Here is a 13,816-nt window from a genome sequence, read left to right on the forward strand (position 1 = left end):
AGAGTACAGCGTGTACAGGTTCACTCCTCTTTCTCTCTCTTGGCCACATGATCGTTGCTCCCCATGCTTCCTTGGTAAGCCCAGCCAACTAAACTGTTCCTGGATGGGAGCTTGCTAAAGAATAGAAAGTATAAGGGAGATACAAGGTTGATGCGAGTCACAAATACATATAATTATTGTTCACCAATACTTGATATTTCTTACAATATACAAAATCAGTGGTGGAAAAAGTACTCAATTGTCATACTTGATTAAAAGTAAAGATACCTTAATAGAACATGACTCAAGCAAAACTCACCCAGTATAATACTACTTGAGTAAAAGTCTAAAAGTATTTGGTTTTAAATATACTTAAGTATCAAAAGTAAAAGTATAAACCTTTTCAAATTCCTTATATTAAGCAAACCTTATGGGGAAGGTTAGACAGATAGACAGGGTCACACTCCCACTCTCAGACATACTTTGCAAATGAAGCATTTGTGTTTCGTGAGTCTGCCAGATCAGGGATGTTCTCTTGATAAGTTTGTGAATTGGACCATTTTCCTGTCAAAATGTAACGAGTACTTTTGGGTGCTTTCTTCTCTGCAGATCCTTACTTTCTTCTCTGCAGATCCTTACTTTCTTCTCTGCAGATCCTCTCAAGCTCTGTCAGGTTGGATGGGGAGCATTGCTGCACAGCTATTTTCAGGTCTCTACATAGATGATCGATCAGGTTCAAGTCCTGGCTCTAGCTGGGCCACTCAAAGACATTCAGAGACTCGTCCTGAAGCCACTCCTGCGTTGTCTTGGCTGTGTGCTTAGGGTCGTTGTCCTGTTGGAAGGTGAACCTTCGCCCCAGCCTGAGGTCCTGGGCACTCTGGACCAGGTTTTCATAAAGGATCTGGGGAAGGTTACCATAAAGGATTCATAAAGGATCTTTGCCTCAGTCCTGACTAGTCTCCCAGTCCCTACCGCTGAAAAACATCCCCACAGCATGATGCTGCCACCACCATGCTTCTACCATAGGGATGTTGCCAGGTTTCCTCAGACATGACGCTTGGCATTCAGGCCAAAGAGTTCAATCTTGATTGGTAGAGTGCTGCAGAGATGGTTGTCCTTCTGGAAGGTTCTCCCATCTCCACAGAGGAACTCTAGAGCTCTGTCAGAGTGACCATCCCGTTCTTGGTCACCTCCCTGACCAAGGCCCTTCTCCCCCGATTGTTCAGTTTGGCCGGGCAGCCAGGTCTAGGAAGAGTTTTGGTGGTTCCAAACTTCTTCCATTTAAGAATGATGGAGGCCACTCTGTTCTTGGGAACTTTAAATGCTGCATAAATGTTTTGGTAACCTTCCCCAGTTCTGTGCCTCGACACAATCCTGCCTCTGAACTCTACGGACAATTCCTTTGACATCATGGCTTGGTTTTTGCTTTGACATGCTCTGTCAACTGTGGGACCTTATATAGACAGGTGTGTGCCTTTCCAAATGAAGTCTAATCAATTGAATTTACCACAGGTGGACTCCAATCAAGTTGTATAAACTTCTCAAGGATGATCAATGGAAACAGAATGCACCTGAGCTCAATTCTGAGTCTCATAGCAAAGGGTCTGAATACTTATGTAAATACGTTTTTTTTTTTTAAACCCGTTTTCACTTTGGCTGATAATACATGATCTTTAAAACTACTGTACAGTGTCTTTGTCAAATTAAGTGGTAATTTAGCATATAGGATATTGCTTCCATTGTATTGATATGTGTAGCCTACCTTGTAAAATAGAAGAGTGAAATCTTATGTCATTTTCACAAAATGGTGGACCTTGTTTTCCATGAGCTGCTTGACCTAAAAGATGGCAATCAAAATTTGGACAGTTATACACATGCCATTGATTTGGTTCCATTTTAATTAGCATTATGAAATTTGAACCATTTAGCAAAATTATAACAATGCATCATTGTTCTGAATCTACAGTACACTACTCAGTCACAACAGTGATGAATAAATTAATCCAAAGCCCATTTCTAAACCGCACTAAACAACCTAGAGGCAATCCAAAATATGACTTGAGCTTGCTCATAATGTGTTTGTCTAAAATGATGATGGTGTATCAGCCTTACCCACCTTAATAGAAGGGTGAAGACTGGGGTAAAACAGGGTTTTGTTCTTAATGATGTAGCCCACTCCTGGTAGGATGGCCTGGTCTAGGAGCACAGCACCTGCAGCTCTGCCTCCTCACCGTCTCCTTCACGTGGGAGAAGCTGAACATAGAGAAGACATCCAGACTCTCCATAGCTTTAACTACAGTGGGGCAAAAAAGTATTTAGTCAGCCACCAATTGTGCAAGTTCTCCCACTTAAAAAGATGAGAGAGGCCTGTAATTTTCATCAAAGGTACACGTCAACTATGACAGACAAAATGAGAGAAAAAAATCCAGAAAATCACATTGTAGGATTCTTTATGAATTTATTTGCAAATTATGGTGGAAAATAAGTATTTGGTCACCTACAAACCAGCAAGATTTCTGGCCCTCACAGACCTGTAACTTCTTCTTTAAGAGGCTCCTCTGTCCTCCACTCGTTACCTGTATTAATGGCACCTGTTTGAACTTGTTATCAGTATAAAAGACACCTGTCCACAACCTCAAACAGTCACACTCCAAACTCCACTATGGCCAAGACCAAAGAGCTGTCAAAGGACACCAGAAACAAAATTTAGACCTGCACCAGGCTGGGAAGACTGAATCTGCAATAGGTAAGCAGCTTGGTTTGAAGAAATCAACTGTGGGAGCAATTATTAGGAAATGGAAGACATACAAGACCACTGATAATCTCCCTCGATCTGGGGCTCCACGCAAGATCTCACCCCGTGGGGTCAAAATGATCACAAGAACAGTGAGCAAAAATCCCAGAACCACACGGGGGGACCTCGTGAATGACCTGCAGAGAGCTGGGACCAAAGTAACAAAGCCTACCATCAGTAAAACACTACGCCGCCAGGGACTCAAATCCTGCAGTGCCAGATGTGTCCCCCTGCTTAAGCCAGTACATGTCCAGGCCCGTCTGAAGTTTGCTAGAGAGCATTTGGATGATCCAGAAGAGGATTGGGAGAATGTCATATGGTCAGATGAAACCAAAATATAACTTTTTGGTAAAAACTCAACTCGTCGTGTTTGGAAGACAAAGAATGCTGAGTTGCATCCAAAGAACACCATACCTACTGTGAAGCATGGGGGTGGAAACATCATGCTTTGGGGCTGTTTTTCTGCAAAGGGACCAGGACGACTGATCCGTGTAAAGGAAAGAATGAATTGGGCCATGTATCGTGAGATTTTGAGTGAAAACCTCCTTCCATCAGCAAGGACATTGAAGATGAAACATGGCTGGGTCTTTCAGCATGACAATGATCCCAAACACACCACCCGGGCAACGAAGGAGTGGCTTCGTAAGAAGCATTTCAAGGTCCTGGAGTGGCCTAGCCGGTCTCCAGATCTCAACCCTATAGAAAATCTTTGGAGGGAGTTGAAAGTCCATGTTGCCCAGCGACAGCCCCAAAACATCACTGCTCTAGAGGAGATCTGCATGGAGGAATGGGCCAAAAAAACAGCAACAGTGTGTGAAAACCTTGTGAAGACTTACAGAAAACGTTTGACCTGTGTCATTGCCAACAAAGGGTATATAACAAAGTATTGAGATAAACTTTTGTTATTGACCAAATACTTATTTTCCACCATAATTTGCTAATAAATTCATAAAAAATCCTACAATGTGATTTTCTGGATTTTTTTTCTCATTTTGTCTGTCATAGTTGAAGTGTACCTATGATGAAAATTACAGGCCTCTCTCATCTTTTTAAGTGGGAGAACTTGCACAATTGGTGGCTGACTAAATACTTTTTTGCCCCACTGTATCTGTTCACAGTTCTCTGTCAGTCTGCGATCAAATGTGTGTGTTTGTGTGTGGTAGAGGACACAATTTCATGTTAGAATGATTGCAATCGAAAGGCATACCTGGAACTATATGGGTTCATGCCAAGAACAAAAGAGTAGTGCTTTGTGGCAGAGATAGGCAGCTGCAATCCTCGAAGGCTGCTGAGATTGCAGGCTTTGTTCCAGCCCAGTGTGAATTAGCCCAGTATATCCCCGTAGGTGATTTCCACAGTCGAGTGAAAGAAGCAGACTGTCATTGGTGAGGTGGATCTCCAGCACAGGGGGGGATGATCCCTTTCTGATTTTGCTCTCAGTGGGGTTAATTCGCAGAGCCATCCATACCAAAGTGGACTCTGCCATTATCCAATAGAAATAAAGACAACAACGACATGAAATGCAAGAAGTTCAGAAATGCATTTAACATGGGTGGTATGTCAGTCATATCAATCAAATAATGTCACCCCATAATAACAGCTAGTTAACTACCTACCTCAGAGCTCTAAGGCCAATGTTCATGAAGAGTTCCTTTCAAAGGGTCTCAACTGTGTATTGACGGCCAGTGAAGATCAAGAAGGTGGTATTGGTGACATTCCTCTGCAACAAATAACGTTAGCTAGTTAGTGTTACAATTATCTAACATTAGCTAGCTACAGTAAGGGAGTGAACGTTATTTATAATAAGGGTTACATGAAGAAAATTTGATCTCTCTGAAATGAAAATGGACAGCCCTCGGTTCAGTAAAATATATTTTACCTAAACCCTCCCTGAACTCTTTAAAAAAAAAGTGACCCTCCACTATACCCCAAATAATAATTAAAACAAAGTGGATAGCAGAGAACATGTCTACAACTTACCATCACTTCTTGGACAGACCAGAGCCTTACATGCTGACTAGACCGGGTGGGCGCGTGTTTTAATTTTTTCCATCCACACCAGACGCGATCAGGTCACGCAGTTTTGGTATTTTATTAGGATCCCCATTAGCTGTTGCAAAAGCAGTAGCTACTCTTCCTGGGGTCCACACGAAACATGAAACATAATACAGAACGACATAATACAGACAAGAACAGCTCAAGGACAGAACTACATACATTTAAAAAAAAGCACACGTAGCCTACATATCAATGCATACACACAAACTATCTAGGTCAAATAGGGGAGAGGCGTTGTGCCACGAGGTGTTGCTTAATCTGTTTTTTGAAACCAGGTTTGCTGTTTATTTGAGATGGAAGGAAGTTCCATGCAATAAGGGCTCTATATAATACTGTACGTTTTCTTGAATTTGTAATGGATTTGGGGACTATGAAAAGACCCCTGGTGGCATGTCTGGTGGGATAAGTGTGTGTCAGAGCTGTGTGTAAGTTGACTATGCAATCAATTTGGGATTTTCAACACATTCATGTTTCTTATAAAAAGAAGAAGTGATGCAGTCAATCTCTCCTCAACTCTTAGCCAAGAGAGACTGGCATGCATAGTATTTATATCAGCCCTCTGATTACAATTAAGAGCAAAACGTGCCGCTCTGTTCTGGGCCAGCTGCAGCTTAACTAGGTCTTTCCTTGCAGCACTTGACCACACGACTGGACAATAATCAAGATTAGACAAAACTAGAGCATGCAGAACTTGCTTTTTGGAGTGTGGTGTCAAAAAAGCAGAGCATCTCTATATTACGGCTAGACCTCTCCCCATCTTTGCAACCACTGAATCTATATGTTTTGACCATGACAGTTTACAACCTAAGGTGACACCAAGTAATTTTGTCTCCTCAACTTGTTCAAACGCCACACCATTCATTACCAGATTCAGCTGAGGTCTAGCACTTAAGGAATGATTTGTACCAAATACAATGCTTTTAGTTTTAGAGATGTTCAGGACCAGTTTATTACTGGCCACCCATTCCAAAACAGACTGCAACTCTTAGTTAAGGGTTTCAGTGACTTCATTAGCTGTGGTTGCTGATGCCAATATGGTTGAATCATCAGCATACATGGACACACATGCTTTGTTTAATGCCAGTGGCAGGTCATTGGTAAAAATAGAAAAGAGTAGAGGACCTAGAAAGCTGCCCTGCGGGGTACACCACACATTACATGTTTGACATTAGAGATGCTTCCATTAAAGAAAACCCTTTGAGTTATATTAGATAGATAGCTCTGAATCCACGATATGGCAGAGGTTGAAAAGCCATAGCACTTAAGTTTTCAACAACAGGTTATGGTCAATAATATCAAAGGCTGCACTGAAATCTAACAGTACAGCTCCCACAATATTCTTATTATCAATTTCTTTCAACCAATCATCAGTCATTTGTGTCAGTGCAGTACATGTTGAGTGCCCTTCTCTATAAGCATGCTGAAAGTCTGTTGTTAATTTGTTTACAGAGAAATAGCATTGTATTTGGTCAAACAATTTTTGAAATGCACCTAATTTATGAAAATTGCCAATCGCAATATAAAGTCAAGAGAAGAAAAAGCCTGGAAAGAAGAGAGATGACTAGAAACGATTCTGTTGACTGTTTTATGTGTGAATTATTTGGCGGAGTACAGGACCTTGTGCATTTCAGGTAAAATAACAACTCAATGTTTATATCCCAGGACAAATTAGCTAGCAACAGCAAGCTAGCGAAATAGGACAAATTAACTAGCAAGTGCAAGCTAACTAGCTAAATTGCCATAAATGTTTAATGCTTTTCGACCTGTCCCCAAATTAATGTAATTGGTTCAGAGTTTGTTTTGATATTTTAACCTGCGTGTCGTGATCGCATTTGGTGTGGGGGGACAAAATAAATGTGGGCACGATGGCGCAGGCACGCAGCCGGTTTGGGTTCCCTATAAAAATGGACAGAGAGATAGGCCTTTGTGTTCATCTTATCATTTTTCTCCAATGCCAAATCAGCATTTCTTGTTTGCAACAAAACTGTCCATGTTTGCAAATAATTAAATCTGAGACTTCATTAGGAATCTGAGCATGGTACTTTCAAAAGTTTGGCCTACCTTTCCACCCCAGACAGCGTAGTCCTACCAATGCAGAAAAATGTAAGCTTTAACAGCTTGCTACTCTTCTTCCCAACAAGAGGTCACAAGTGTTTCCCTAAAAGCTGTCTGTATTTAATCATCTTCTATTGCGCAGAAAGTGAATGGCTTAATCAACTGATAGTGATAGAATTAGAATACTTCTCAAGCAAAGTCATTTTTTCCTTTCCTCACCTATTGGTTGTAGATCAGCCTCTGAATGTTAACGAAACAATGATATCCCCATATGTATCGGAGTCACGTCTTTCCCGGGTATTTTACATCTTGTTTGTAGTATAAAGCATCAAAAGGACCTAAGCTCTGTTATAGATCACTTTATATATTAGGATCCGTTTTATTTTCTTCCAAATCTAAAGCTAACAAGCCTGTGCTTTTTGCCATTTTCTTTAATAAAAGGTAGGCCTATGGCATACCCTATCTTACCCCCTCAAATTGAGTCTTGGTTTTAACTTAACAGCCCTTCACTGACACAGCAATTGACCAACAAATCTATGGATATAGCAGCCTGTAGCTTAATTTCCTCTGTAAAACAGGTAGGCCTACCTCTTATTTCTTAAATAGGAAGAAATAGGCTCCAACACAAAGCCTTCTTGTTGTTAGCAAAGTTGGATTAAAATGAAGACTGTTGAAATGAATTATGCCTACTCGAATTTGCCTACTTTCATCACCAAGAGCTGTCCATTTCCAATTGATTGCTTCAAGTTTCAGCACCACAATGTAAGTTACTCGAATCTGGCTTATTGTGAGGTCAATAACTCGGATAAATAGGCCTACATCATGGGCAAGAAAATCAATTATAGTAGTAGAAAGCTATCAAAGTTGACCTCCGGTCCTCCTTCTCACTTAATGCTCTCCTTCTCAAACCGAACAGAAAATAGGCTATAGGGTAGTCCGCACGCAAGATATTTAATTTTTTGGACTAGGCCTAATAAATAAATAAAAAAATCAGAAGAGGATTTGACTCTCCTCCTGAACTGCCATCGTAGCCCTACAGAGCACAGCCATTGCTTAAACAGCAAACAAAAAAGTTGAACAGTCCGGAGCTCAGGATTGTAATATCCATTGCAGTGTGTAATGCAGCCTAGTTTAATTTATACCATCCCAGCAGCTATCTTTGAAATATAACTTTGCTCTGTGCATGCCCTTTGTAGCCTATAGGCTATGGATCATTTGATTGAGACCACACTAAATAGCCTATAGGCGCACCTGATATTGAGTGCCCAGCGGAGAATCAGAGATTAGGGGTGGCATCGGACACACATCAATTTATAGCCTAGTAAGGAACTAATTCAAAAACAGATTTAATAAATAACAAATTACATGACCCTCCCCTGGATTAGATTTTTTTTTTTAAGAGATGACCCTCCCCCATTTTCCTCCAGTTAGCCATTATCTAAATTTCAATCTCTCTATAACAAAGAATTTACTGGCTAGCCAGCTAGCTAGCTAACATTAGCTTGTTAATTGAAATACTTGTTGTGTGTTTTCCCTCAAGCTTTTCCTGAATTATTTCACTTTCTGTCCTCTCTGGACACTCAAGCGGATCTAGAAAAGATACAGTGTATGTCAAATGTCTTTTTTGCATTTTAGCTAGCCCTAAATCTAACCTTAATGTAATTCTCCTAACCTTCTACGTTAATTCTCCTAAACTGCAAGTTATCCTAACCTGCTACGAAAGGTCAATTTTGACATAAACTGATCTCTATATCTAGTCAAAACCCATGAGCTAGCCTATACTGCCCTCTGCTGCATATACAACATACTAAAAACGATCCGTCTTATTTATGTACAGCTGGAAATGTAGCCTTGATGTAGGCATTGTCCTTGTTCCTGGATTAAAAGTGCACTCGACATTTTACCATTCCCTACTCCTTATGGAATAACTTTATTTTGGACCATATACAATCTGGTTTACAAGTTGCAATGCATTTAGCCCCTAAAATGCATTGCAACCAATAGTGGACACTGCTCCATGCTTTGACTGTTCAAACATTTTTTTATCATGATTACAGGATGATATTGACTTCCATCATAGAAATGGCACTCCACTGCACCACAATGACAACGAGAGCCACTATTTTAATACAGGCACAGAAACAGCAGCTGGACAATATTATATCAGCTAGTTCAGTGAGGACTGCTTGAGAGTGGCATATGATCCCCTCAGTATAGCAGAGCCATGTTCAAAAGAGGGGGCAATATGACAGAGGAAACAGAGAATCCGTTTGCTTCGCTGCATTATTCCAATGTTTACCTCACCATACTGGCACTGTTCTGCTTCAAGCTCTTTATTAAGATAAGCCTCAACTGCCTCTCCTACTTTTACATCATCAGAGGGAACCGCAAGGAAGCAGCCAGGATATCTGCAGAGTTCTATGATTTTGGTCAAGGACACAGTGAGTACACACATCTCTCTATTACATTGATCCATTGTCCCAAAAAATTGGAACATTGGAATACTGACTATATTCAAATGATTATGCTATTTATATTTGCCATTGCATTTTGCCTTGTAAACTGAAGAGTTCATATTTAGGATGAGATTAACTGATGGAATGGTCTCTTGTTTTATGATTAGGCTACACCCTGAATACTGAGAATAACGCATAATCTCACTTTATTGACCTTAACATGAAAATTACCTGAAACGTGACTGTGTATACACAGTACATACTGGTCAGTTCAAGTTCTACCCTGCTGTATTAATAGAACGGGACCACGCGGTGCCTCCCCACCCCCTTGCCCTAGTTTCCATTCCTGACTGTCATGTACTATAGCTCTCGAAAACCCTTCTCCTTATGTAGGGTTTTCAGCGGTTACATTCGGCCACATTTGGCTCCATGAGAACTACAATTCCGACGCTGTGTTTTAACGTTTAAAAAAGTCAATAATCATCGCTTCAAAACAGTTTTCGAAATCAGCGAGAAATAATCTTTCAAATAAAAAAAAGACACTTACAGTAGAAGTTGTGCAGAGATCCACAAGCTGTGTGGTCCTCCAGCTGACAAACTACATTTCCTCCCTGTTACGCTTCCACGCAGGTGTTCGGAGCACGCTAGATAGCTAACTAGAACTGGTGGCCGTGATGTATCATGGAGATATGGCTGTGTGGGAACACTAACCCTATGAAGGTATTTAGAAATGTAACCGTTTGTCTTTAGAAAATTATTTCTCGCTGATATGAAAGATTTTATTTATTTTTTATTTTACTAGGCAAGTCAGTTAAGAACAAATTCTTATTTTACAGTGACAGCCTACCCCGACCAAACCCAGACAATTCTTGGCCAATTGCGCAATGCCTTATGGGACTCCCAATCACAGCTGGATGTGATTCAGCCTGGATTTGAACCAGGGACTGTAGTGACACCTCTTGCAGTGCCTTAGACCGCTGCGCCACTCGGGAGCCCAAGATACATTCCTTATGTTTCCAAAAACGTACCGCAAGTGTTGCGTGTTAATGTTTAGAGCAAGCTTCAAGGCTCTTAACAAAACTCCCCCAGTCAGAAGATACTATCGTCAATAGGCGCTAAAGCAGTTAGCGTCTACGAATAAGGTATGTGTACTGTAGACAGACCTGCACACCAAAACAGCACTTAAACTTCTCAGTGTCAGTGACAGACAGTGTGCCAACATGCTTGGTCCATGGAAAGGGAGCACCAATGCAGCAAACAGCAACACAAAGTAAAATATTGTTGTGCGTCATTAAAGGTCAGTGATGTAGCTAGATGTAGTTCACAGAACACGTTTTGTTTCTGATTTACAGTGGCTTGGTCTTTGATTGCTACATCAAGCAGGTTATTTCAAGATAACTTGAACCGAGAGTCAAGCGATTTTACTGCTATTCCCAGTGTAGACATATTGGCTCAGTATATATTCATCCCACGATTGAACTGCATGGAACTTTAGTACTTTACCTCAAACTAAGAGAAATAGAATACAATAGTTTCAGCAGTGTTATTGTTCAGTGATATGGAGGGAGGCAACAATGATGAGGCAGTCTGGAACACATCTGGCGTTTGACCCAGGTGTGTGTGTTTGCCCAGTGAAATGGAATCGTTCATCAAAACTGTAAGACTGTAAGTTGTTATGAGTGACATAAGCATTTATGTTTGCTGCAGGGTCCTGGGCAGACCGCTCACCCTTACATGATGCTGCATGCCAAGGTCATCTCTTCGCCTTGAGGAATCTCCTTTTACAGGTGAGCCAAAGGTAATCCAATTCAATTCAGTGTGTGCACCCACTGCTTACCTTCTGCAATGTACTATGGTTGTGTTCTGCTGCTCCCACAGGGCCACAATGTAAATGCGGTCACTATAGACCATGTGAGTCCTCTCCACGAGGCCTGCTTTGGAGGCCATGTAGCATGTGCCAGAGCTCTGGTCGCTGCAGGAGCCAACGTGAGTCACTGGAGAAGATACAGTTATAATCAAGAATACTATATTTTTTATGAAACAATAATAATTATTAGTAAATAATGAATTAAGAAATGTGTCAATAAGGCTTCTGAAAATACTTCTTGTTCTCTGTAATTTGTTATTTTTCCTCTGCCCCAAAATGGTGCTATTTTATTCAGCTGAGCGGTCAGAGTTAACATGAGACTCTGTGCAGGTGAACGTCACCACCATTGACGGGGTAACTCCCCTGTTCAACGCTTGCTCAGTGGGTAGTGTATCATGTGCAGAGGTCCTCCTGGAGAACGGGGCCAAACCCGAGGCGCTGGTATTTCAGCCCTCGCCCATTCATGAAGCCAGCAGTAAAGGTATGCTCAGTACCTGTATCACTCCAACATCCTTATCTTAATTAATCTAGTACAAACCTTGAAGTATGCTTCACTGACCTTTGGGCTGTATTTTAACTTGGGATTGAGGCAAATACATTAAACTTAAAAATCTGAATCAAAATGTCACCAATCAGAGTACAGTATTTGACATAACAGTGCAAGTTTGAGATACACAAACATAATTCAAGTCAAGAGTATGTCCCATAATGCTTAGAGGATATTACGGGTGCAGAAATAATTAGCTAAGACACCCACCGCAGTAATCGGAAAGCCGATCCTAATGACTTCCATGTATGTGCCCATTGTGGGCAGGCAGCAGTGAGTGTGTGGAGACTCTAGTCAGATGGGGAGCAGATGTGGACTTTGAAATTCCTCACCTGGGAACGCCCCTCTACACCGCCTGTGTCTCTCAGGAGATAGAGTGTGTCCGGAGGCTGCTGAGGGAAGGTGAGGCACGTGCACCTCTTCTCTGCCAAAGCACCATAGTATGATGAGAGGAGGAGTGAAAACTAGTGGTAAGATTATTACTGTCTCCCAAAGTAGTGAAATGTACAGTATATGTATAACACTCTCACTATGCAGTAGTAGCTTGGCCTGGGTGGGATAGCTCGGCGCATCTGCTCTTTTCTACACCACTAATATGTTGTACCCACCTGCATAAAAGTGTACACAAGTCTAAATACATCATGTTATACCAGCGATAGAGTACTCAATTCCTGTAACTGAATGACCAAGGACTATTAAATGTGTATTAAATCCATAGTATGCTTACCTTGGTTTCCCTCCACACAGGAGCAAATGTACAGAAAGGTATATATATGGAATCTCCCTTACATGCTGCCGCTGAAAAGGACTGCACAGCCATTGTTAAGCTGCTGTTGGACTTTGGGGCAGATATCAACGCCAGGAACATGGAGTTCCAGAGACCTGTGGAGGCCGCTCCCCCCAGCAGCCTGACAGAGGGGTTCCTTTTGGTCTATGAGGGTAAGTTCTATAGGCTTATCCAGTCATCTTTTGAAATCTGTACATTCCCATAGCCAAAGTCTCATAGTGTTTTTGCTTCATTACCCAAGTCCAACTAGCTTTTCATTATATTTTTTAAACAAAACCATCATGATATGTTTTTTCCTTTTTTTCAGCCACGCCCCAACCACTGAGTCAGCTGTGTCGACAGCGCATCCGTGACTGTGTGGGCCGCGACAGGTTTCACCTCATCAACCATCTACCCCTGCCCAATCCCCTCAAGAGCTACCTCCACTACAGATGATAAGCAGAGAACATCACAATTTCATATGCTGTGGTGGTGGCTTCTTCCATGTGTCAATCATTCATGGGAACTCAACAGCCTGCAATGGTTGAAGGAGCACTTTTGACACAACTGGCACTTTAAGGAATGAAATACATACTTGATTTAGCTTATACTTGATTTTAGTATGGTTCACAAGATCAAATACTCAAATTTGGGATTGGAGCAATGACCAACAACCATGGTTTGCTATGAACATTTTCAAGGGAGAGATTCATGTAAATCCAGAGCTCAATTGTTAAACACACTTAGAAATTGAGTGCCTCTTTTCGCTATTTAGTCAATAAAAATGGCTGGCACATATGCTCATACTGTACAATAGCAAAATTTAAAGTGCCAGCGTTTTATGACAAAATGTGCTTAATTTTTATTATTACACTATAATGGTTTATCACCTTGTTCTGTGATTTACGTTAGACCTATGCATTGGCAAAACTTGAAATTCACCAAAATCCTTACCATTATGGAGAACAATTCACTCATGCATTCATATCCTCCAAAATATAGATATACATTTGCTTGCTTGATGTGTTTTATTACGTGCAATATCATTGTCTGAGCTGTGAGCTATTATCTTATTAAAACGCTTTGAATTCAAGGTTTAGTTTGCATTACGCAAGTCTTTCAAAAGCAAGCTGCTTTCAGTGCGTGGCAACATTTTGCAACAATGTACCTTCCCGTGAAAACATTCACTTTCCCGGGAGAAAGAAGAAGTAGGGCCGTTGCCATAGAACTGTTGATCAACATGTGAAATGTATCATATCATATGGGCTAGTAAGCGGGTTAACTTAGCCTGCTC

General features: G+C 41.2%; 1 protein-coding gene and 2 long non-coding RNA genes across 3 annotated transcripts in view; 1 reads left to right on the forward strand and 2 right to left on the reverse strand.

Moving 5' to 3' along the window:
- Positions 1-2,250, reverse strand: part of LOC145858026 (uncharacterized) — a 2,456-nt gene extending 206 nt beyond the window's left edge. The window contains exons 1-3 of the long non-coding RNA XR_014378783.1: positions 2,096-2,250; positions 1,742-1,816; positions 1-114 (exon numbers count right to left, since the gene is read on the reverse strand). The exon at positions 1-114 is cut by the window's left edge and continues 206 nt beyond it. This is a non-coding gene — a long non-coding RNA (uncharacterized LOC145858026). The remainder of the gene's footprint in view (positions 115-1,741; positions 1,817-2,095) is intronic.
- Positions 2,251-3,986: 1,736 nt separating this feature from the next.
- On the reverse strand, positions 3,987-10,010 carry LOC106611583 (uncharacterized). The gene is made up of 3 exons (XR_001330126.3): positions 9,890-10,010; positions 4,390-4,493; positions 3,987-4,252 (listed from the first exon to the last, which is right to left on the reverse strand). It is a non-coding gene; the product is annotated as an uncharacterized LOC106611583 (long non-coding RNA).
- LOC106611582 (ankyrin repeat and SOCS box protein 5) lies at positions 9,043-13,615 on the forward strand. Its single transcript, XM_014211949.3, has 7 exons — positions 9,043-9,327; positions 11,050-11,129; positions 11,221-11,328; positions 11,540-11,690; positions 12,024-12,158; positions 12,504-12,695; positions 12,851-13,615. The coding sequence occupies exons 1-7, from the start codon at positions 9,111-9,113 to the stop codon at positions 12,976-12,978; spliced, it is 1,011 nt and encodes a 336-aa protein (XP_014067424.1). The 5' UTR covers positions 9,043-9,110; the 3' UTR covers positions 12,979-13,615.
- Positions 13,616-13,816: the final 201 nt, after the last annotated feature.

This window comes from Salmo salar, chromosome 09 (genome assembly GCF_965601325.2).
Source record: "Salmo salar chromosome 09, fSalSal1, whole genome shotgun sequence".
Taxonomy (NCBI): Eukaryota; Metazoa; Chordata; class Actinopteri; order Salmoniformes; family Salmonidae; genus Salmo; species Salmo salar.